This window comes from Condylostylus longicornis, unplaced genomic scaffold, assembly GCF_029603195.1.
Source record: "Condylostylus longicornis isolate FDR11 unplaced genomic scaffold, ASM2960319v2 ptg000002l, whole genome shotgun sequence".
Lineage (NCBI taxonomy): Eukaryota > Metazoa > Arthropoda > Insecta > Diptera > Dolichopodidae > Condylostylus > Condylostylus longicornis.
In genome coordinates this window covers 1,156,769-1,184,240 of record NW_026577971.1, presented here as the reverse complement: position 1 = coordinate 1,184,240, position 27,472 = coordinate 1,156,769, and the positions used below count along the sequence as shown (strand labels likewise).

The 27,472-nt window shown below is 25.5% G+C and overlaps 1 protein-coding gene across 1 annotated transcript; it reads right to left on the bottom strand.

Annotated features, from left to right (window-relative positions):
* Positions 1-680: 680 nt before the first annotated feature.
* LOC129605492 (DNA-binding protein D-ETS-6-like) lies at positions 681-19,581 on the bottom strand. Its single transcript, XM_055515281.1, has 5 exons — positions 19,461-19,581; positions 18,858-19,163; positions 3,460-3,697; positions 792-1,459; positions 681-697 (listed from the first exon to the last, which is right to left on the bottom strand). Exons 1-5 carry the CDS (start codon positions 19,579-19,581, stop codon positions 681-683), a joined length of 1,350 nt encoding a protein of 449 aa, XP_055371256.1.
* Between the last annotated feature and the right edge of the window lie 7,891 nt (positions 19,582-27,472).

Sequence of the window (27,472 nt, the reverse complement as noted above, 5' to 3'; positions counted from 1 at the left end):
TATGTAGATCGTATTTAAAAAAAACCCATTTCAGTTTCAAGTAAGTCAAATTGGGAAAAACGTTACTCGGTTTCAAAAAATTAAGTGAATTGCGTAAATTTGATTTCTTTTAATTTTTTTGAATAAATTTGGCTTTCCCAACATTTCAAAGAGGTTTTCTTTTTTTTTTATATATTCTAAACTCTTTATTATTTCGAAAATCAAGGGTCGCGTGTAGGTGTGAGTAATTAAAAACTGTCCATTTACCATTAATGGTTGCTACTAATGTAGAAAACTTTTATATGTCCAGCTTTTATTACACAAAATATTTCTGAATTTACGTCCTTAAGATTTGTCCATAAAGTCTCAGCAGGATACTTTTAATTCTCCAAAATAATATTTTACAAATTTTTTCTGCTTTTGAATAGCATTTTTCCTTTGTTTTTATGTTGGTCCGTATTTTACATCTCAGTACAACATCTTTACATATACAATATTCTTAAGGGTCATAGTGGAAAGGAATAAAATCCATTTTTTTTTATATGTATGTATTATTAAAGGAACAATTTTATTTGTCATATTTTTTATGTAGATAACTTTTTTTTTACTATATTTTACTGCTTTGTTTTTTTTCTTACGATGTAACATTTTTGTATTTCATAATATAATCAAAAGACTCAAATAATTATTCAACCAACAAATTACTGGTGTGTAATCACTTAATAATTAAAATTAAACATATTTTATGATACCGTAAAATTAATTATTATTATTATTACTATTATCATTATTATTATTATTATTATTGTTACTAGTATTAGTGGTAAATGCATGACCTATTGACGATGATGTTGACGGTCTTGGTTCATAATTTGGTGGCGGAGAATATGGCCAATATGATGTGCTTGGAAATCTGTGAGCAGTTACAGCAGCAACAAATTGATGACTTGTATGACCAGCTTGTATTGAAACTCCAGTATTTGTACAACTCGAACCTCCACTACCAATTATTGATCCTGATGTATTAATTGTTGATGATAATAATGATATTGAAGATGGTATATTTATAGTATTTGAAGGAGATCTTGTTGTTATATTAGTACCAGATGAAACTGTTGTTTGTATACCAGATGCTGTAGTAACAGTTGCTGAAGTTGGACTGGCATACGGGCTTAATGAAGTTGATGATGATGAAGGTGATGGACCAGCTGATACTAATTGCATAGGAGATGGTGATTGTAAATCACTTTGTGAATGAAATCCTGAATGATGACCAGCTAATGGATGAATATGTGATGGATGTGGATGATGATGATGATGATGATGATGTTTATAATTTGCAGATGCAGTTAACATAGCACTTGTTGCATCACAGCCTTGTGATTGAGCTTGACAAGCTTGCATTAATCCATGAAAATCAAATTTATATGCATAACGTTTTCCATGTACTTTTGTCATAATATTTTTATCGTAATAGTACCTGAGAATACAGAAAAAAAAAAACAAATTAAAAAAAAATTATTAAAATAAAAGAGAAATTTAACTAAAACAATCTGCTACTATTAAATATACACAAACATACACAGACAGAAGATATATTTTATACTTGCATATATAGATAAAAGGGATCACAAAATATTTTTTTGCGGAATCGCAAAAATATTTGTTATGTAACACTAGTAAAACTGGTCAAAGAATCCAGGAATTCATTAGCAATTTAATTTTATTTTCTGTTCATTCTATTTTTCTTCCCATATTTGGTTTTACAAGATTTTGTATACCTACCATATTATAGGTGAATGGAATACAACATTGAATATTATTTGAGTGAATCATTTTATTTTTATGTTCATTGAAGATTTTTTTTTTGTGTCTTATTCACATAATTGCGTTTTCACAGAATTTACGATGATGCGTACTTTTGGAATTTATTTTATAAAAACTTTAAGACCTTCTATAGAATTTAAGTGGTATATATGAAAATGAAATATATAGCAACAAAATTAAAAATTTATTTTTACATAACCAATTAATTTGTTGTAGATTAGAAGGTCAGAAATGTTGAATGTAAGGAATAAAAACGCATTATAAGGCCCATTATTTTGTCTATAATGAAGCGATTTTTTTTTCTAAATCTATGCCGTATGTATTTTATTCAAAAAAAAATCTGAAGAGAAGAAGTTAAAAAAATTTCTTCTGCTTTTTACGTATATACGATTGTGCTCCTATGTAAATCATTTTTTTGTAAATAGCACAATTCTTAATAACTGGCTAATTAAAAATTAGAGCAATTTAATTTAATAAATGATGAAATTTTAAAATTAAGAAATCCAATTTTTCCTTAACTCTTATTTGACTGGTATTGATAAGTAAAAGCCGATGAAATCTCATCTTTTCCAAAAAAAATGTTGAGTAAAGTTACAGAACTTAGTTACTTTCAGTTCGTAAGAAATTGTTTGGTTAGTAGGTTGAAGTGGTCGGTGCAGTATTCTAGCCCTACCACAATTAGTACATTAAACATTTTACTAACATATTGAAAAAAATCGAGGAAATACAATTGCAAAGATAACATTTCTGATTATAAAATTGGAAAAATTCTGAGTTGAAGATGGTTAAAAAAGATGACTCAAAAAGTGAGATACAGATTAAGACTATTTAATAGTCTAAGTTTCTTATAAATGATTATAAATGTAGATAACATTTTATTTATATTTAAGAACGGATACATACATAAAACAACTTAATGTTAGGTCACAATGTGACCCACTTTTTGAAAACTTAAATATGACGATCAAATATGACATTAACTATAAAAATCAAGCACATACTTGTTTATTTGCAATTACCGTAATTTGTAATAAAATTTAGAATGTCAAAGTCGCCAGATAAATGATTATTACAAACGCTTTCAAAAGGTACAAAGTTCCAAATAAAGCACAGAATTGACTAAAATTCATTTAGACTGAATAACTTTATTCTGAAAATAAACGGCGAGAAATTTAAACTAAATAAAGCGGGAAAATTTTTTTTTCCGACGGCAACTATTTAACTTTCAAATACACAAAACTTTTTAACAGGAACAATGATATACCTATATATGTATGTATATAAACACACATATATATAATTTCAACACAAACATAATACAATTGCCTATACATTTGAACCGAATGTAAAAAAGTTTAAAAATAAATAGAAAATTTTTTATCCTTTCTCCTAAAACTATGCAATCTTATTTTATTCTAATGTACGTACTATACGGTCTCTATAGAAATCTACATATAAATATTTTCACTTACAAAACACATACACAAACATATTAAAATTTTGTATTTTCACCACCCTTATTATTATTATTATTATTATTGTTATGTTTGTAAATGTGTTTTTTTTCAATTCTTTTCCGTTATACATTCACTAATATTACTTTGGAAAAAAATATTTTTTATTAAGGTATTTGTGTTGTATAAAGAAACTCACCTTAAAGCTCTACTAAGTTTATCATAATTCATATTTGGTTTAGCTTTACGTTCACCCCATCTTCGAGCGACTTCATCTGGATCTAAGAGCTTAAATTCACCATTATGTCCCTCCCATGTAATATAAGATGAATTTGACGAATCCGCAAGCATTTCAAGTAAAAATTGCCATAATTGAATTTGACCTGAACCTTGTGCTACCAATCGGTGTGAAGCAGCATTTAAAAGCTGATATGGATCTATGGTGAAAAATTAAATTAAAAAAAAAAAAATGAAGGAGAAATATTAAAAATTTCAAAAATAAATAAAAAAGGAAAAAAAGAATTTTGTGCTTATATGATTTTTTTTTTATTTTATTATTTTTTTTTTTGCTTATAAAATTTAAAGTTAATTCATTGGCCCTAATAAAATGGTTGATATTTTTGTTTTTGTATTATTTTGTGGTTACCTATTTGTTGTTGTTATGTTTTTTTTTTCTAAGGTAAATTTGAAGTTTAAAGTATTTACATATTGTACTCGTATATTTAATTTTTTAAGAAAATGGCGGCTATTTCTTGAAAGTGGCAAGATATTTATGTATATTATAGTTGTTTATATGTATTTATAGTTCATGGCTGTATTTAAGTGGAACCGACCATTTGAAGGTCGTCTAATGACTTATTTCATAAAGTCAATGATGAAAAGTTTAATTAGAATTAATGTTTTTTGTAAAGTTGTTCATGTACAAACCTTAATAAATTTTAATTTAGAAAAATGCTATAAAGTTTTGGATGATAAAGAAAATGCCGAGGAATTGAAGGATATTTTGGTTTCAATTAATTTAATTGAATTTTGCCACAAAGAGTAAGTGATGAATAATAAATTGGAAAACCAAAGATTTATACAAAAGTTGACATATAAGAAAACTCAGTCTTTATAGAAATAAAAAATCTAATTTTGATCTTTGAGAAATTGCAGTGCTAACTTCAAACATAAGTTATTGAATATAAGTTTTATAGCATCCCAAGAACCTTTAATTGATATATAAGTGTATTTGCTCCAATAAGCTGTTTTTATTCTCCGTTAACGTGGAAACAACTCTAAAAACTCTACTCCTTTCTCAAATCTCTACTCCTTTTCCATTTATTAAGCGGCGTTCCGTTTATCCCAGTAACAAACTTTCATAAGACGGAACAACTTAGAATTCTATTCTGAGTAAAAGTAAACTTATGAGGTCGAGAATGCTTTTCTGTTTCGTGTTATTACGTTATAATGTAAAACAGCCAGAAAAAGATGCAAAGTAAGTTTACTACATAATGATTTATTTCTTTTTCTTCTGGTAAATTTGTTATTTCCAATTTCTTCAACCAACTTCTGGTAAATTTGTCATTTTCTATTTTAGGAACAAAGTTATTTATTCTCAAAGAAAAGAAGAATAAATGAAACTAACGGTGCCAAAAGAGAAATCAGTTTCAGAAGAAATAAGCTAAGATTAGAGAAGGGCAAGAGAATGAATTTTTTTTTACGTATTATATTCTTGCAGTTTGAACTCTAATAAAGCCAATACAATGTAAAATGTTCCAGAACAGGGAAAGCTGGAATTTAAAGCAGACACTGAAACAAACGAATGAGCCAAAATCTTATTACCTTGTTGAATGAGCCGAAATATTATTACCTTGTTGAATGAGCCGATATCTTATTACCATGCTGAATTCAATATTACACTGTGCTAAACATAATTATCAAAAGCCACTAATGTGAAAAATGGTAACCCGCAAGAAAACCCGGTTGAGCATATTTTTTAAGGATCAGCCAAATCAAATATTTGACGAGTTCAAGAGAAGTCACGGCGATATGCGTAAATTGAAATTTCAGTCTTCAAATTCCATTTTCAGTTGAGATAATTATTTCTCCAAACACAAAACTTGTAAATTTCAACCACTTCTTTACTATATGATAAATATAATTGTGTTGATATGTTCAAGAAATACATACATCGTGAATTAGAAATATAAATTATTCGGCTATGACAGGCGCTTTGCAAGCTGAAAAGGGGGACAGTTCAATAAACTGAAAATCGGACTAAAGAGTGATGGCAATGATATTTAAGGTAAACCAAGGAAAACATGGAAAAAGTAAATAACGGAAAAGATCAAAGGTGCAGCAGCAAAATTTATGAGTAATAAAGCAAGTAGCCCAAAACATTGTTAAATAATGCAATTTGGCGTAGAGGCTTTTTGCTTACCATGGTGGCGAAGAATACAAAACAAAAAAAGAATTGAAGTAGCGAAATTTTTACTCAAAATTTAAAAAAGTAAAACATTCTGTATAAATATATAGATGTATGTGCGTACGTATATACAATAATTTTTTATTTAAATATGTTATGACAAATAATTTGTTTGTTAAATTAAAAAACAAATTGTCTATTTGCTATACATTGAAAAATTCTAATGAAAAACGTCAGAGTTCGTTAAATAATTTTCTTCCAAATGGCGCCATTATTCACTGAATTTTATTTTATTATTTCGAGGACGGTGGGGTATCGCTAAGATTATGCAGTATATAAGATGATAATGAAAACGAAAAAATTGTTTCGAACATTATGAATTTCTTTATCCACTCAGAATTACAACAACAAAAAGTTTTATGCAAATTTTCTTATTTTGTATTTAACATTCTATTTCCCACAGTACCTACAAATGGGTTATTGCATGCATGTGTATATATTTTCAAAATCAACCAATATGTTATTCATATTACGTTTGAACGCACTGGTGAGGAGAGAGACTAATATAAATTTCCTTGGCACGGTGTCCGTCTGTGGAATCGGATCATATATTGTTCGTTGGAACTAAGTAAGCAATCAGAGAGGTGGCGGTCAGAGCACTGGAAGATTATAACCAGAAGCGATTTAAGTTGATTATAGGGTTGGGCGAGAATCAAGTGAGAATTCTCATCGAGGTCTTGTAGGGGCCGGGGAACTAAAGACATTTGTAAATTCTGTGAAAAAATGAGGAGACCTCAGTACACCTTCAGTACATGGGGGAATGTGGTGCTCTTCCAATCGTAGGAGAAGAGATATAATACAGGATTTTGTTCTCACAAGGGCAGAGCACTCAAGATTATCAGTGGAGTGGATATCGAACGAGTGCTGTAGAGGCATCCCGGCATTTCGAGTTGGAATGTGTTAAATGTACGGCTCCCAAAACTACTTCTTTACTTAAATGGAAACCCTCCCTTCAAGAAATATTTGTTTGATCAATTTAGTACTCAATTTCGGTGACTGTTCAATTTTCACAAATTTTATTTAATTCGTGAGTGGTTAAATATAGCACCCAACCATTTTATATTTTGGATAAAATACCACATTCAAATGTCTTTAAATGTTATTCAGTGCGTTGCATAAACAAATTTGTGTTGTGTACTTTTTTGTGCAGCCTCAAATTTTATCAGTATACATTCATTTTTCGGCCACAATCTAGCAGGAACAACCAACTTAAATTTCGAAACAATTATCGCTTAAAATATAAAGACACGCACATATACTTATACCTTCAAATATTTATTAAACAATTATAAATAAATAAAAGAATATTAAAAATTCTAGTGAAAAAGATTTGAATTCTCGCGAAATTCTTCCAAAAAAAAAAAAACTGTACACTTCATAAGTACGAATAAATTCGTATAGATAAAAATATAAAGAGTACATTAAATTTTGAAAGCATGTTCTAATTTTAATCTTAAAAAGCGCAAGGTGAGAAAATCTATAAGTACAGCTTTTATTGTGCTATATATTTTTAAGTGTTAGTCCCTTATAAAGTTTAATAAACTGATATCAGTAATTTCTGGTATAGAGATAAAAAAAATTAATTTATCAATCATACGAATTCAATAGAAGGAAAGTTCAAACACATGTTCGAATGTTTATATTTACTTTGTATAATTTCTTTCACATACCAATACTATAAATATACGAAAATGTTTACTGTACGCAATAATATGTATGTATATATGTACGTTGCGTAGCTGAATTACGTAATAATTTCGCAGAAAAACGGGTTATTATGACACATCGATTTTTGAAACATACAGTTGATGTCAAATTGTGCGAAAACATACGCGATTGAATTTGATTTAAAAGAGGCCTTAAACATTATGTCAAACATATTACGAAACTGTCAAGTATTACAGAATTTTAGTTACAAATATTCTGTCAAAGTATGGTAAGAAAAATAAAAATTTAGATCATGACTCTTATATCATTTGGTCTTATCGTTTATGCACTTCCAAAATTTAACAATCATTTGTCTTTTTTTTTAAAAGAAATTAATTTGAGAAAAAAATATAGTAACAAAAAACAAGAGTTTACTGTTTTTTATAATTTTTTTTTGTTTAAATTTGATATTAAATTGTAGTTGCATTAGGGTTTCATTATTCGAAAAAATAAACAAAACATAAGTGGATTGATAAAGATAAATTGGCCAGGTACCTATATGTTGGGTTTTTGAAGTTTAAAATTTTTGCAAATTTAAAAATTTGTTTTATCTCCCATTATAAATGTGAGTACATATTATTTACACTTGTATAATAGGTATTTAGTTTTATATGTTATGTTTATGCAACAAGGGGATTCACCATATTAGAATTTATAAAATTTTGTATTAGAAGCTTTAATAAATAATCTGAAATTAATATGCAGATAGAGATGGGGAGAAACTAGTAATTTTGCAATTTAAAATTTTTGTACGTACTTAACGTGTCAACTTTTTTTAAAGATTGGAATAAAAATATATTCATATCACTCCTACACTCCAAATTATAAATACTTATGTATGTGTACAGCTCTTAAAAGTCGTCAAAATACAAATTTTAATTGGACTGTGCGACTTTTTATTTCTGTAAATAGAAAACTATCTGGATAAGAAATTCCACACAAATGTCCGACTGTCCAATAATTAATCCTGCAACTTAGCCGTTACTTCAAACAGAATTTCGTTCATTTTGGAGTCATTTTTCTTCTATACACGGCAACACGAATTTCACTCAAATTTTAAAAGTTTGCGTTTTATAGTGATAAATAATTTATGTATTTTGTTTGAACAAAATTTTCACAATTACTTCTCTCGATTTAACAAAATTATAACTAACTTTGATAGAAGTAAATAAACTAATTACCACAAATTTAGCCTGCTAAAGTTTATAAAATAAAAATTACAAGCTTCATATGTAATATGGGTAATATTTTTTAGTTTTAAATCTCAATAAATTTGCATATGGATGTAGGTATAATTGAAATTTTTCATTCAATTTTTCGCCACAAAGTTTTTTAATTATCAATTCATTTGTTATTCTAAATGATCCCACTCTTAAAAATGAATAAAATAAAAATTAAATATAAAAAAATTCTCAGGCATATGTAAAAATATAAATATCAAAATATGAACTAAAGTCCAATTCTTAGAAATTGATGAATTCCAAAATTGTTGAGTCAAAAGATTTAAAAAAGTGACAAAAAAAAATTACTTCTTATAAATTCACTCATTCTAAAAAAGAAATAGGAATTCGAACGTAACAACAGTCGCCTGCCATTTTAATAAGCAAAAAATTTATAAATAAATTTTAGAATTTCAATTTACTGTGTATATTCTGTGGGAATTAAGTGAAGATTTTCAAAAATATTTCGAAATTTTGAATTTAATTTAAAAGTTTTAGTACAAATTTTACTAATGATCGTGTTATTCTTGTTGTAATTTAAGAACAGTAAGTATTTTAAAATTATTAAAAGCGTTTAGCAGCTTAAAAATATTTCACAAAGTGTCTTGAATAGCTTTTAATGGTATATTCAATAAAATTCTATAATTAAATATCTTTTTCTCTCCGTTACTCTACTTGGGAGCTTTAGGACGTGACTCTTTAGAGTCCTAAAGCACTTGGGAGCTTAGGACTACTGGAACTTAACCAATTTCGCAAATTATTGAGCTGGCCAAGCAGTTACCGGCGACCAGCGTACCGTAGTTCATATCAAATACTGAAGGGTTATCGATATTTATTGTTTATTTTTGTTAGTATTTCTAAAAAAAAAATATTATGGATATATGGGTGGTTAATTAATTTTATAGCTAGGGACTATGTATAATAATTTATATAAACTTTATTACATTAAGCATATTTTTATAGTAACCTGACTACTGTTTGAAGTCGAGATCCTACGATTAAAGCATCAGTGCCGTAACCACTACTGTTTTGCTGCCGCAACTACATCATTGGTCAGATATATATAATATATATATTAATTATATATACATAATTATATTTGTATAAATTCCTGGTATATCATAATATGAACGTAAATTGCCTGGTATATCCGTGTAAAATTCTAAACTATTTTATAATTCAATTTTCTGCTTTTTAAATAATAAATTTGTGCTAAATATGAAACGTTATTTCTTTGTATAGTTTGAAAATATCCTTAACTAATCACATCAGCTCCTGAAATGGTAATCATGCTTCAACTATCATCACCATCAATCTATGTCTACCAACATAAACAAATGCGTTTAATTAAAAAAGCTGTCAGTGGCAGAGGAATACATGAGTCAATCAGCAAATTATGCAAGGGTATAGGCTTTAATTTACTAAATCAATGAGATTAAGCCCAATAAATAATATTATGGCTGGACACTGTAAATATATTTTTATACATATTTTACATACATAACTTTTAATAATACATTTATATTACTTTTATAACATGAATTTTAGCCGAATTTCAATCGAAATATAAAAATAATCAAAAAATAACAATAAAATAAAAAAAAAAACTGCTGCCAGATCATAACTAAATTATTTTTATGTACAATATTATTTTTTTTCGTAAATATGTGTGTATATTGTGTGAATGATTGTATTTTTGCAATTGTTTGTGTTAATGTATATGATAATAAGTTAAGACAAGTTCACTAATTAGTCATAATTTATATTATGAATATTTTAAAAATATTAAAACAAAATATTCAACAAACAAAAATAACAAAAAAGAAAAATATAAATTTAAAATTTTTTTAGAAAATTTAGAAACTTTCATATGTTTAGGCACATATATGTATGCGTAAGTATGTGTTTATATTCAGGTATAAATAAATTTGTACACGTGTGTATGTTTTTAGAAAATTTACCATTATAAATCATTGGCGGCGGTCTTCCGGAATGATGATGATGATGTGAATGATAATGATGATGATGAGATTGATGATGTACAGCTCTTACGGCACCAAATCGACGATTAAAATCTTCTGAAAGGCGCCACATTACGCCCATATCAACACTTACACTCATGATTCACAAGCAACAACAAAAAAAAAAAATAAAAACCCAGAAACTTGGTGGACAATAATTTTATGTTTGGATTGTTTTTCAAATTTTAAAAAAAAAAATTTCTTTTAATTTTAGAAAAAAATTATTTTTAACTTTTGTATTCGGTAGTTTTTATTTTTGTTAATGATTACAAAATTCAATTGTCAAAATTGTAGTCAACTTCTTTTGTTTTACCAAATTTTAACTGAGAACACATAAAAATTATTAAGAACTGCGGTAAATTCTTTAAAATGTGAATTTTTAATAATTTTTTTTTTTGTAATTTTTTACAACTGCACTGAAAAATTTTCTGTATTCAAATTTACAAATACAAAATTTCATTTCAAAATCTTAACTTTTAACCCTTTAAATCTCAATGTTATCTTAATTCAACAAAATAAAAAAAAAAATATTAAAAAAATTTTCTGATCTTCCGCCGGATATCTTTACATATGTTTTTAAAACAAGAAGAAAATTTTGAAGTTACCAAACATTCAAAAAAAAAAAACAAAAACCATTCGAATCTCACCGTTTAGTTGCTATTAAACAACTGTTAAGTTTAAATTTCCGAAAATAACTGTGCTAAAGGAAGGAAATAACATTATTAATATATCCTTTTCTTTTATCCTGTTCAAAAATATAAAGACTTTTACCGTTATACAAACAAAATAAGAAAAAACAAATCACACATACAAACTAAATAAATAAAAAACCTTAAGACTTTCAAATAAAAACGGGAACACAAAACCAAGACCAAGTAAGTATAAGTAAAATTAAGAAAAAAAGAAAAACTCAAACAGTACCTAGCTATAAGTAAATGAAAATTAAAATTATAAAAATCAAAAAAAAATTGTCCATTCGGAAATTTTCGCAAAACAAAAAAAATTCGTTCATTTCAAAAATCATTTCTTTTTCTTTAAAAAAAAAAAAAAAACAATGAAAAAAAAGGATATCTACAAGGACTTCTTTTGCGATATGAAATCAACATGAATATAAATAAAATTCAAAAGAGGGTGAACAAAACCAACTATTAATGTTTATATTCAACACTTTAGGTGAATTAAAATTCACCCCAAATCATTATAATCGAATAACAAGTGGGTGGTCTTCAACCTTATGTTTTTATTTTTAAAGAATAAATTTAGAATAAGAAATTGAGCTACCTGAGATTAGTAAAGTATACAAAAAGTCAAGGGATTTTTTTTATAATTTATGTACAAATGTATGTGTATGAAATTGATGAATTTATGTATGTAAGTATATGTCAGTATATGGATAGAAAGATAATATATATATATATATATTGATGATGATGATATTCCTTTGATGAATATAGAAAACTGTTGAATAAAAAACAAATCAATTAAAATAAAATATTCACCCTTCATCTATATAATGAAAAATAATTGTAATATGTAAAAATAATACAAAAATATTCTCATAATTATTAATTAAAGTAATAATCATCGTATGATTAGAAGAATTTTTGATTTTTATTTGAGGTTCATTTGCAGTCTCAAAATTATTTGACTTTCTCCAGTAACGAAAATTGTGTACAAGTATTGTATAAAAAATTAACTGCTTGTACAGGTCACTTTCAAAATAAATGATTGCACATGTTAATGTATAAAATATTTATGATTGATAAATTGTTTTCAAAAAGGAAAAATTAACACATTATTCACTCAGAATGGAAAAAAAAAACTGATGCGGTCAGCAAATAACCGAACGCAAAACGTATTGTTTAGTTCGGCTAAATGGCTGAGGAAAATTACAAAAACCCTTTTTAAAAACCTGTTTCAAATTAATGAGACGGTAGTGCTATATGTTAGTTTTAGGGACGGTAGTGCTAATATGTTAGGTTTTAGCTAACAAAACCTAGAAAAACGTAAATTTGTCTCTTAGAAGGTATTCACTTTATGATATTTGAATTCCTGAAAAGGTTTATGCGAGTCACTTTCGATAGCAAATAGCGATAGCTGATATTCTCAAAGAATATACAAGTTTATTGTTAACACTCTGAATTTAATTATTAAATTTCTTAGGAAATTAATTGATTTGTCTTCATATGCAGTTGAAAGTTTGAAAGACACATGATTTCTTCCATGTGTTAGGTGGTTCTTTGTACTGTCAGACGAAGTTTATATATGTATAAAACTTTTAAGAAAATCTGGTTCAGTTCAATCTGTGATACAACCAAAATCAAATCATATGCAAAATTTTCATGAAAATTAAATGTAACAACCGAACTTGAGATAAATGGGTACACATCACAGAACGGCTTAGAACAGTTTAATTACACTTCTCTAGCACAGAGAAGTGTGATTCCACGAAAAACTGGATATTAAAAATTTGGTGCACACAAAACACACAACCCCCCCCCCCCCCCTGCCTTATGCTTTGCGGTCGGTAACATATATAAAATCAGAATTTTCAAATTTATATAGTTTTTGAATGTTTTGATAACTTGAGTGAAATTCAATTTTAGGTCTTTTATAAAATTGTGCAATTAATATTATTAATGAAAAAATAAAAAAAAATTTAACTTATTATTCATTAATCTAGAATGGTCTGTTTTTATGTATGGTGCTCAGCCAGTTATATGCAATTTTTAATTTTGTAACTGTTTGATTGCTTATTTGTATTCCACAGGTATAAACCAGCAATCGCGCATACATGCAACTGTATGACCACATACAACTTTGGCTCAATCCATTAACTGCTTGCAATTTTTGCTTAATGAATTCGATTCAAATTGACGCAATAGTTTTGTTGCTTAAATGTAGTGTGTAATAATTTTCATTATATAGGAAATAACGTGTTTATATAAATTTTGAAGCATAACGTCATAACTTCACCTAATCAGCTATTAAAATTAAGTTTCTGTACATGCACATTTCATGTATAAATATTGCATTGATGCTCTTTGTAGTTTCGTACGTTAGCACAGAAATGAACAACTTCAGAGCAATGCTAAAAATATTATGTTCTATGTTCATATTTTTGATACTATTAGATTATATTATTTTTGCATAATCAGTCATAAAAAATTTCTCGCACTTATTTATAAGCCAATCATCTCAAAAAATAATCCAGTGTAAATTATATAATTACTAATCTTATTTAGAAATTTAAGAGACTCTAGGTTATAATTTTTATTATTAAAAACTTCTGGTAAATTTTCAGTCTATCCAAACATACTAAATATAAAATAATCCATTATAAGATTAAAATGTAATTGACAGCGTATACCCACAAATATAATAAAAAAATATTAAAAATATTACCGCACATTATTATGCAAAATAGTTCAAGAATCCCCTTATATCCGTCTACATATATATACATATACATATATTGTTTATAAACTCAAGGCTTCTATAATGAATTATTAAGTTCATCCTTTTATTTTCATTTTATTTTCTAATTTACATTTTTTTTTGCTTATATTTGATTTTGTATAACAGTAGATCATATTGTGACTTTATTATTTAACCAAAATATAAAAAAATAAATAACTGTAATATAACCTATAACATTTTCATCACCTTTCTCTAATTTTACATATATATGTATGTATGTATATAGACAGGCATGTCAAAGTGAAACAATTATTCCACCCTTACTTATAGCATTTCCCAGTATATCTATATAGAGGAAAATATAAAAAAAAATAAAAGAAAAATCATTGTCAGCCTATCATCTTAACTGGCTTAACATTTCAATTTACGTGAATCATTTACTAACTATATAATAAAATCAGTTTAAATACAAAATAACAGTATAAGTAACGGTATTATAGTAAAAGAAAAATAATAAAATTGTAAAAACCATTTACCCCATGCTGTTATGGCAGGATGTGATGTCATCTTGATAGGTGGTCCTCAGCATGAATTGAATTTTCTTTATTTTTTCTCATTTCATTTTCTCTCTTTTTGTACCTCTTTATAAATATTTATTCTCTATTTGTGTTCATTGTACGTGTATACGTGAAAATTTTCGTTTTTCCAAAATATTTGTTTAAAACACACAAACACTATTATACAAAATACACATACGAAATTCAAAATAGTCTTAATTCAATGCTGAGAACGATGTTATAAGAAGATTCAATTTAAATGACATGATAAAACCTAGATGAATTTTGTTTTTGTAACTATACAATATATATATATACAATAAGGAAAAAGGACATTTAAGGACATTTATTTGTTTACGGTTTATATACAGATTTAAAAAGTAGAGCAGAGAAGTCAAAAAGTTAAACAATGAGTTGGTATGTACATATAAAGAAAGAAGATTCAGGAAGGAAATTGATTACAACTTTTTCTCTTGAAAACTTAATAAAACAGCAGAAATAAAAGTGAACAAGGAATAAAGGATTAAAATTCTGGAAAGAAGAAATTTGAAAATAAATAAAAAAATCGGAAAAAAACAAAAATATTTTTACATTATGTAAAAAAAAAAATATTATTTGCAACAAAGGAAACTGAACTTATTATAGGAGCAGAACGAACAATTATTTAAAATGTTTGTAAGTGCTTTTCGAAAAAATTTTAATTAGAAATAGTGAAAGGAATTAGGTTATGAAGTTAATTGTAACGACACACATACCGATAACGTATGTGTGTCATAACAAACGAATTATTGTACCGTACATAAACCATTAAATTATTTTTCGTTGAACTCAATTCATTGAATTTCTATTTTTCGTATATGAAATTGTCGCAACTGAATTCTTTATTGAAATAAACACAAGAATAAAAAACCAATCTTAGAATAAGTGAAATATTTGATAAACCAAAAAAAAATTGTTGAACCAACAGTGTTCCCGATTTCTATATTTATTTATAAACCTAAAAAACACAAATATGAGTATTTCCATTTTTAAAATGTAAGGTCTCTTGCAGACATGCTGTTTATAGTTTTGCAATTACAATTTGATTACAAATTAATGACACGCACACTTACAGTCTGATCGTGTATCTTGCTTTTTTATTAACTTTTTATTCACTTTTAAATCAGAATTCTCATAGTACTTTCTAATGGATGTTTCACTTTTCCAATAAGATTACTCATTTTTTCAATTTTACATTTTTTCTCAAATGAGTAAGGCTGAACGTCTCACTTTCAAAAACAAAGTAAATAAATTTTGTATGCATTTTAGAAAAAAAACGAGATATGCCATACGGAATGATTCTTCTCACTCAAAAATTACATTAATTAACAAGTATATGATTACTCACTTTCTTCTGACTTTCCAAGTAAAATAAAATTTCGAGACAAAATAGACGATCAGGCAGTTAGGCAAATAAACAATTTGAAATTCAGAAATTTTTAACAATCAATTTGTAAAAAAATTAAGTAATCAAACAAACTGTTTGATTGCTTAATTGCATACGCGATCATACAGTTGCATGTGTACGCGCTTGATGAAATACAAATAAGCAATCAAACATTTGCAAAACTAAAAGTTGCATGGCTGCCTTCAGCCGTTAATTAAATTTTTTTTTGAGAGTACATTTCCAAGAGAGCTTTCAATTAATTCATAATCCATGTGCGCATTTTTATTAATTATTTCCCTTATTTTATTTTTAGTAAATCAAATAACTAATATACATAATTGTGAATTCCACTTTTGTTTTGAATCTATCTATTTTATAAAATATGACTGAATTAATCCTTATTAAGTATTGCAAGAGTAGTTCCATCGTCATATAAACACAGGTATATTAAAAGTTTATTATGTTGAAAACTTTAAACAGCCGATATCTAGGAACAAGAATTTAAATCTTTAAAAACTTTTCCGTAAACTAAAAATATATGAAATATCGCAGCGTTTATTTATATTTAATGCACATAAAATTTTTAAAAATCCTGTCACGAATAAGGTATTTATTCCACGTATAAAATAAAAGACCACAGAAATAATTTTAGTGTTTTTTTATTTTCCATTTTTTTTTTTCTAAAAAACCCATGGCAAGCTCATTTTTCTCAAACAAAATTATTTAATAAAATTTATTTAATAGATGCTTGAAAGAAAATTATATACTTATGAGCCACATTGAATTTTGAATATAACACAAATGTATTGGGGCACAAATTTTTATAAAACTTTAGTGAAAAATTGCTTCAATTGAATCACAAGAATTGAGTTTTTTTATTTCGGAAATATTAAAAATTGTTTTAACCCATTCATTTCATACGTTATTTTATGTAGACGTTCTGCACTATTCTAATATCAAAAATGAAAAATTTAAAAAAAGAATTAAAGAAAATTTTGGGAGCTAAAATGTTTTTCGCTAAACTTTCTTTACTATAAGATAGGGGTAAGAACGCTGGGATGAGAAGGCTGGTCCCAAAATGATTAAACTGATTCGTCTGTACGAATTTACCTTTAAATACATTATATAAAATAATATTATGCTTTCAGAAAATATGTAAGGCAATAGCAGTGTTAAAAAATTCGAATATAAACTTTCTAAATTGAAATTTATATACACGTCTGTTGTTTCTTATATGATCGAGAAAGAAAAGGTTCTATATTTCTGTTATAAAAAATCAACTTCATCTTAAAAGAAACCAATAAATTCAACACTTTTTTTTTTACTATATTTTTATTTATAGATTATGCGATTCTTATCAGTAATTTAATTTAATTGCATTGGTTTGAAAAACTTTCACATATTGCATACATACATATACACATTTATACATAAATATTATTTGTGTGTACCAAATTGAGAAACTCAAAGAGAAATTGATATTTTTATATACGAAAAATCTTTTCGTTAATAGTAGAGATTATTTTTTTTGGCAAAGAATAAAAAAAACAACGATAATTTAAAGGATAACACTTAAAGTAGAATTTGAAATTGACCATTCGATATCCTTTTGTTATACAAAAGTATTAACTATATTTTATATGTATATAATACTTACATAAAAGTGTAATTTTCAAAGGATTTTTATCTGTTAAAATTATAGTCTTCAATAAATAAAACTGTTATACAATCAATTGTTTCTTTATACTGTTGTAATATTTTTCTTTTTTTTTTTTGAAAAAAATTTTCTCATTTATATAGGTGAATGTGGGTGAGTTTATGTGTGTGAACACAACAAATGAAAAAAATAAAATTGAATTAAATCTTATCAAAAGATTCAAAAGGGTTAGTTAATCCTATATTTTTTTTTATTTAATATCTAGTATAAATAAATGAAGGTAATTTACTGCTTTTTCAATTTATTTATTCATTTGTTTAATTCTATTTTAGAATTCAATTATTTTCTATAATAATTTTTGATACATTGAAATTGTTATACAATTATAGATTTATTTGAAGGGTATAATGGAAATCTAAATTTTGCAAGTATAAATGTTGAGAACAGAAAACTCAATTATTTATTGCAAAGATATTTTGTGTATTTAAGGTTAAACATAACATTCTATAAACATATAACACTCCAAGCTCCACGAGCTGTCTATACATAAATACATAGTAAATGAGAGGCGTACCTCTATATTTAGTCGCTTTTATTGCGGTAATTTTGGTAGATTCGCTGCAGTATATTTTCACATGAAAAGTAAACGTCATATTCTTATTATATTCAAATTTATGTTATACAAATATGTAATACTACATAACTCTTATATATGAGTATATATATTTCACAGAATTTTCTAACAAATTAGACTTTCTTTTATATGAATTACGCAAAACTAGTCTGGGTTAATAAGAGTATAACATTAAATTTTTAGTATAAAACATTCAAATTTCTATATTAGCTATTACAAAAATATTAAAATTTATTTATGCTTTGCGGAAGTTTCTCTATAAAGTAATAAGAAATCTTGAGGGAAACAGCCAAAAGATTTATCAATAATTAAGGGCTAAAATCTGCTAAAATCAATATTTTCTGATAATATTTCTTAGAAATCTATTGCCCTATTGACAACTGTTCACATTTTAAACTCTTATATTTAATTACAGCTCCTAAATAAAAAAAAAAATATTTATGTTTATAACAAAAGTTTTCATTATATTTTTAAATATGTACACTTACTTGGTTCATCATCATTTAATATTGGACTTGTTTCTCTACCCGTCGCATAATGTAATCTCCATGCTAAATGTTTTGCTAATTGTATACCACCTAATCTAGAACCAGCACATACCCAAAAATCAGCTTTTGTCATTTCACATAATTCTTTACCATTTTTTGGAAAACGAGAAATATCTGGTTCAATTTCTAATTTAAATTCTTTTGTTGCCCAATTAATCCAACTTTGAATATTTTCTTCTGTCCATACTTGTGGATTAACTGGTAACCATATTTGAGTAATATCATTAGAATCATTAGAATCATTTTTTTTATTTTCATTTTTTATTTTTTTTTTCATTATATTGAGATCAATATTATAATTATTAGCATCATTATTATCATCATAAGTATCATCATCATCATCGTCACTATTATTGTCACTAACCTTTGCACTAGCTTTAATTTTCAATTTATTAAGTTCAGTCTTATTTTCATAATTTATTGAACTACTAGTTGTACTAAATGTTAATATACATTTATTATTGTTGTTACTACTATTATTAGAACAACTACTACTATTATTACTATTATTAATATTTTTATTAATTAAATTATCGCTATCACTATTGGAATTTGAACTACTATTTGTTAGATTTTGAATTTCTTTCTTCGACGTTTCCAATGTGGTTTCAATTTTTTTCGGTTTCGTCCTTTCATCATTAATTTCTGAATCATCTTCACGCATACTTTTGAAATGATTATAAAATTTTGTTTTACCAATTTTGAAAAATTTTTTATATAACAATTATGATTTTATATTTTTAAAATTTATTTTATTTTTTTTAATTGTTTCTAAATCCTTAATACTCGTATTTCGATTACATTTTCGAATTTAAAATTTTATTTTTAATAAATTAATTGAATAATTTTAATTTGTTTCTTATAGTTTCTTAATAAACACTTTTATTATTTAATATTGATTGTAATTTTTTAATAATTTTTATAATTTTTAATAATTTTCATAAAGGAAACTCTTATATTACATAGCGATACTTTAATATTAAAAAAGTGAATCCTTAATCGTTTGTAACACTTAAAATATATAAAGTACATTTAAAATTTCATTTAAACAATTGATTTATGAATTAAATTTTTAATAATAATCACAAATTTTCACTCTGTTTAATAAATTTTCAATTTTAATTTAAATTACAGGCGATATTTTCTCTGATCTCTTAATTAACCGACGGCACTTAATTATTGAAAACTATATATACGAAAATAACCATGTTCTCAATTTAATGTTAAACTGTTATTCTATTATACCTATTATTTCTTTATACATACGAGTATAAGGTAGCTGAAAGAAAAAAAAAAAAAATAATAACAAAAATGAAAAATTTAAAAAAATTAATATGAAATTCTCATTAATTTTATTAAATCAAAAAAACAAAAATCTGATGTGATCAGCTCAGCAAATAACCGACCGCATTATCTACATTCTACATTCTGAATAATTTTTGTTAATTACAATAAATCAATAGTTTTACTACATTATAGTGAGTAAAGTTTTATTGAAAAGTGTTGCAATATAAAGTTTGAAAGTGTTCCTTAAGCATAATTAAATTTCAATTTTTAACAAATTAACTTGCATAACGCGTAACCTTCTATTTAATGTAAATTGGAAAAATAAAAATTTTGGTTTTGGCTCTGATCTAGTTAGTTTTGTTAATGAACATATATGATTCAGATATTAAGTGTTAAAAAAAGTTCCAATAAATAATTATAGAATTATATATTTCTAGAGATAGAATTAAAAAATATAAGATTAGTTCATAATAATAGTTCCGTTTTCGAGCTCTTGGCTCTATTTCACTAACCACTTCTAGATTTAATATTCGTTGTACTATTGAACTTTTTAAAAAAGTATTTTTTTATTATTTGTGTTTTGCAACAGAAACTATGTAACAATTGTTAGAGTAAAATAGGGTCCTGCTGGTAGCTTCGAAAAATTCATGTACAGTTTGAAGATTTAATATTGCTTAGATACATTGCTTCATTTCCAAACGAAACTCAGACATATACATATACGTATAATATATATATATTATAAATTTCATCCAGCTAAACGTTAAATCGAAATTGAAATATTAAAGTGTACAGGCACGGACCGACATCTTACAAAAAATTAGTAAATATTTCTCTATACCAGAGACACAGAGATTTCTCTACACCACAGAGAAAATTTCCATTGAAAATTTAATACACACATATATATATGTATATATATATATATATATGTATATATATATAATTTGGTGCTATCAAAATACCTCCCTTATTGTATGCAATACAGTCGGTATAAAAACCGATTTAAAACCTGTTAAACCAAAAAAAAAATAACTATGTTAATGCAAGTATTATGGACAAATATACATACATTATACATACATACATACTTTACATAATATAGTTTTTTAAATTAATGCACCATAAAAAAAAATCAAAAATTCACCTTATTTTTTAATTTGAATTTATTTCAAAAAAATTGAAAATAAAAAAAAAAATCCTTTCTAAGAAATTCACCAAATTTAAATTATTATTTTGGTGTTTTATGCGGCATTTTTATTTATTTTTTATTTTAAGGATTTTCAATAGAAATTTTTCTGTATATATACCTGTGTATGTAGATTTACACAAAATTTAGCACGCGTTCGTTATGTAAAGTTTAAAATATTATAAAAAAAAATTTTTTTTTCTCCGCTTTTCAAATTAATTTGAAATCAATGTGTGGTGATTTTTTTATGTTTGTTTTTTTTTGTTTATTGGTTTTGATTTTTTCGCTTTATTTGATTGTATGCTTATATTGTATTTTTTTATATTGTATATAATAGGTACAAAGTACATATATGTATAACACTTTTCAATATAATTTTAAAATTATTAATAATGCGAATGTATGTATGTACATATGTGAAGAAATAGTAGAAAATTTTAAACGTACATATATTGGTTATTTAACATGTACACATAAACATTTACGCACATACATACATATATTATGTGCATACAAATAAATAATAAGCGGATTAACTAATATAACAGGTCGTTTTGTTTTTTTTTTTTGGCGGTAATCAAAAACAAAAAATTCAAATTAATTTTCTTGTTATTTCTGAGCAAAATTTTTTTTTTTTTGATTCTCAGGAAAAACTAAAATTAATTTTAATAATTAAAAAATTTTTTTTTTGCACAAATTATTTTTTTTTTTTTAGTTACTCACTACACCCCTTAATTCATGATATTTTATCTTTATTATCAATATTGTATTTATTGTAATTATTGTGAAATCTTATCATATACCTAAAATTTTTTTATTTTTCACCACTCTTAATATTTACTTACAATATTGCAAAAATTTTGCTATATTCTTTACACTCTTTTAGAACCAATTAAACCATAATGTAAATATTGTGACTATTTAAAAAAAAAATATATATTTCCTTTTAATTTAAAAATATTAATATATTTTTGTTTCATCAATTTTTATTTAAAATTATTAACACAAAAATTTGTGGTATAATTATGTACAATTAGCAGTGCGAATAAAAAAAAAATGAAAAAGAAAATGAATCACTTAAATTTCCACGAATTAAATTATTGAATTGGTGGCAGAAGCAAATAATAATAATAAAAATAGCAAAGACAGCAGAACAAAAATATCACCGCTATGAATCAGAGAGCTTTTACTATCAAATATATGTATGTGTATGTACTTAAGTAAATTTTTTTTTTAAAGCAAAGCAAAAAAATTGTTTTAATATTTTAAAATTTTCTGATTAAAAAATTAAATTTTTTATGAAATTACAAGAATAGCTTAATTACTTTCTTTTCAAAATTTTCATACAATTTAATTAAAATTGTTTAGTTTGTTTTCCGTTCAAACAACTTGGTAACATTTTAATCATATTATCGCACATAAAATACAAAATTAAATTTAATTATCCTTTTGATAAGTCTGCAAAAAAAAAATATTTTTTTTTGATTTTACTTATTTTTTTTTTTTAATTATCAACACCAATTTAATCCTTAAATCACATTAATTCCTTATTGTCCTTAAATCACATTAATCCCGTTAATCACGTTATTGTTTATTACAAAACGTTTTTTTATTACTGCGACGAGAAGAAGAATGAAAAAGAAAAAGGATTGCCGCACGGAACCTCTTAATACCAAAACACATTTAAGATCGATTAAATTCACTTCTAATCGCTAGCGCGTTTCAAACAAATATGATCAATTGGATCGGTTATATTAGGTTTTTTTTTTTTTTGTAGTTAAGCTTTTCATATATTTATACGTTATGTACATATGTACATGTACAGTTCGCGAGATTTATTCTTTTACAACACGCGTATATATTTTTATATTGTATTTTTCACGTTTGCTAAACAAATCTGATGCCGTATATTAATATAAAAACTTATTATAATATGTGAGTATAAGTATTTTATATTTTTTATGAAATTCGAAAAATATAAAAGCAAACTTCTAAAAAAAATATTATTCATCCATCAACATTATTGTGCTTTGCAAAATTTTATTATAACAAACATTTTTCATTCATAAATGAGAAAATTATTTTATTAAAGTTTTTCAAAAGAGATTGAGAACATACTTACTCGTACCTTATTCAAAAAAAAAGAAAAGCTTTTAAAAAATTTAAAATTATTACGTTTTATACACACAAACACTCTTGAATGATTGAAAAAAATAACACAACAACAAAAATGAGAAAAATTTATGTGATCTTTATTCTACAATATACAATGTAGTAGTGTTGGGACTTTAGTTTTTTTTATAGCAAAAAAAAAAAAGCTTTATAAAAGATGCTGTTGCCCATGTTACATTTTCCATCCTCTTCACATTTTATATTTCAGAGTTGGGTCGTTCTGAAACCTATATGTGCTTACATCGGTCTTTATAATTATAATCAATTTAATATAATCTAGTGATTATGACCAACAATTGTAAACTATACGTATATTGTTAAATTATTTTCTTCTTTTTGAAATCTACAATCAAGTTTCGTCCCTCTTACTCACAAATAAATTTTAACTAGTTTTAACAAGTAAATAATAATTTTTTTAACTAAGATGAACACAAGAAATTACTAATTAAAAGAAAATCCTTTTTTGTTTTTGTAATTTTTTATTGAATATTGAATAATTCACACGATATTTGAGTACATTAATTCAAAAATAATCACCATTTTACTTCAATTAAAAAAATAAATATTGGCTATAATATTATTCTAATTACATTTTTAAAATATTAAGTTCCAACCCTATTATTTACTATAAGTATGATGCGAAGCTCTTTATTTTATCGTTATTTGCAAAGAGTAAAAATATTAAAAGAGAGCAAAATTAAAAAGCTATTTTATTTATTTTATTACGTATTTATTTTTCGTTCATTATTGCTCTAAATATGTAGATATATATATACACATTTAAAGATATATACATACATATATAATTTAGTTACAATATTTAAATTCGACTAAAAGTTCATATATAAATTTAGCTTTCTATATTGAGCCCATCGTATGTAATTCAATTAAAATTAAAAATATTTATACACCCACGAAATAATGTTTTTTTTTTCTAAGAAAATTATTAATTAATAATTTTTAAAATTAAAAAATACAAAATTACTAAGTGTTATATTTTTCTATAAATAACGTAATATGAATTTTTTTTTATGCTAGTTTTATCTCTATGTAATGACTCCCAAATGTAAACACAATCTCAAATTATCGAACAATTTTTCTGACAGTAGTCTGACAATTGTCTTTTATTTTTTAGACTCTCTTATATTTTGTATTACAAATTTTTTTTTAATGTTAATTGAATATTGAAATTGTACCATGGTTAACAAGATTTTCTTGCAACAGTGGTTTGTCAATTGATTGAAGATCCCAGTCATCTGATCTAAAATCTGATCTTAAATGAACTCTAGTGAAATCGGAACTAAAGGAAATCAAGTGAAATTGGAAAAAAATCTTATGTGTCTAAGTAATTTTAATGAAAAAATGTTTATTAGCAAGTTTATTGTTTGGACAGAATCTTTTATACTGAAATTTGATATTCAAAATATTTTTTATTTTGATCGTTATTTTCCCCCGTTCAACCCGTAGAGGACAAACAACTTAAAAGTATAGTAGAAAAAAAAATTTTTTTGCTTTGATTTTTATTTTTTTATTTTTGTTTTAGACTTGTTTATTTTCATCGTAAAACGATGACGTTTTCTTAAAGCATTTGAAATTTTTATGAATGAAAATATTTTTTTTTTTCTTATCTTCACTTATTTTTACTTACTTTTTCATTTTTCCGAATGGAAAGACTTGATTTATTTTGCAATAATACCTTGGTATAACTACATACAATATACACACATGTACATAAATGTATAGGTACATTTCATATGAAATATGTATGTAACAGTAAAAGATATAAAAAAAGAAACTATGTGAAAAATTTTTCAGGTACCAATAGGTTTGATTTTGTTACACGATCTCCTTTATTTTTGCGTTAAAATATGGAAATAATTGCAAACGTAGGCTACACAGAAGTAAGAGTACAAATTGTTATACATAATATGTTGTGTACATCACTCGTATATGAATCATCAAATTCCAACGTCTTTCAAGTATAGATTTTCAGGAGAATATAAAACAAAAAATTAATTTTTTTATATTCAATAGTTTGTCTGTCAGCCTAACAATTTAGAAAATTTCTGTTCAGAGCCCATATTTGTATTCATATATTTGGAAAAATTAATATTTTATAACATAGTTTCTACTTTTAGCAGGCAGTGGTTTTGTCAAATTATTGGAATCTATAAATTAGAATTGAAAACAGTTTCTATTAAAAAACAATTTCCTCTTCTATTCTTTAAATTAAAAAATAAAATAAAATTTTTCTCATCTCTTTCTCAGAAAAAAAAACAAGTCTGGCTGTAATAAAAACCTTGAAACGAAAGGAACCTTTTAATTCTTCAAAGATGTAATGATGAAAGGAGCACAAAATTTAATAGCGAATTTCACATGTAAAAGAAATGAGATTTTTTTAGCTATAAGAAGCAAAAAATGTTTTGTTTTTTTTTAATTTATTTACTTTACTCTTACGTAGAATTCCTTGTGATGATTCATTTTCGCATTTGAAACAGTTAATCAGTATCCAAATATTTTAGTATACAGGTACATATGATGTTTTTACTAGCATGATCTTAAATAAATATAATATGTGTACATACATGCACACAAATTATTATTTTTTTATTTACTTACATAATATGTCACTGCAACTACAACTCTACTCGTCTATCTTATACCTAGGCACTGCTAAAAACATCAAGATTTTTTTTAATTAATTTAATAAATAAGAATCTTACTAAATACATGTTGAACTTATTTTATCTTATCTTATCTTACAATATTATTAAATAAATAATTGAGCTTTACAAATTTAAAAAATACAAAGCTTTTTTAATTAATTAAATGCACGACTTTAAGAAAATTAACAATAAATTTTTGTTAGCCGGACTTTTAATATTTAATAAATAAAAATGAAAATATTTTTACGACATTGGATTTTCCGCATTTCAATTATAATATATTATAAAAAGGGGATTTGGAAAATTTAAATCTAATAATGAAAATTATTTTCCACCAAAACGGATACCTTGTTTTATTTAATCGCTTTAAATTTAAATAAGTTCATGTTTAATTGCATAAAAACATATTAGATAGGTACATATGTATGTGTATGTAAATAAATATATTTTAGTTTTGAATAATATAAAGTTTAATATTCAAATTAAAATTAATATTCAAAATTAGAATAAAATGTGATTCATAAAACTTTTCACTAAAACTAATGACTACATATAAGTGCTAATTCCATGTATTCTATGAGCTACATTATAATGAATGTCATATCTCCGACTATATATACTGAAAAGCGCAGAAGCTTCTTTCGACGTCAACATCTGTTTGTCATTTGACTCCCTTCTACGTCTACCTGTCATGACGCTCGGTTACCTTTATACAGTTTCGAAATATTTGGTTTTCGATACAAATACGCCCCCATCTGTCCCCACGTTATTCTTTGAACCGTCCAATCACTTGCGACTTTACCGAGTATCAATTGAAGGTGTCACTCGTGGCCCACCCGCAACCAAATATCGAGAAGAGCTCTTTTTAAAGCTATATTTTTTCCAGTATCATCTTTCGGCAACCTGAAGAGCAGTATTTCTCTTACGAGATCATCCCGGTCTCTTCGCCTGGGCAGCTTCTACCCAATCTGAGAATAATTCTTCACAGCAACAGCCCAAACGATAATAGCGTAAATTTTAGAATAATTTTCATCGCTGCAGTCTCAAATGTCCTCACAGTTCCGGTTATGCAAACACAATCTTGGTAGCCGATCCAAACACTTTCTTGCAAATTTTAGTATAAACCGAGAAACCCCAGATAAAAGGTAAGATGCGTCTAGTGGGAATACTATAATGATTTCCACCTCATGACGGACAGGAAGCATCGTCGCGCCCTCCTAGAGAGGACAGCCCGTTATAGG

Coding starts and splice junctions, on each gene's coding strand:
- LOC129605492 (XM_055515281.1), bottom strand. CDS start 19,581: ATGCGTGAAGATGATTCAGAAATTAATGATGAAAGGACGAAACCGAAA. Junction 3,698..18,857: donor ATTAAATGATGATGAACCAA/GTAAGTGTACAT, acceptor TTTTCACCATAG/ATCCATATCAGCTTTTAAAT. Junction 1,460..3,459: donor AAACTTAGTAGAGCTTTAAG/GTGAGTTTCTTT, acceptor CTGTATTCTCAG/GTACTATTACGATAAAAATA.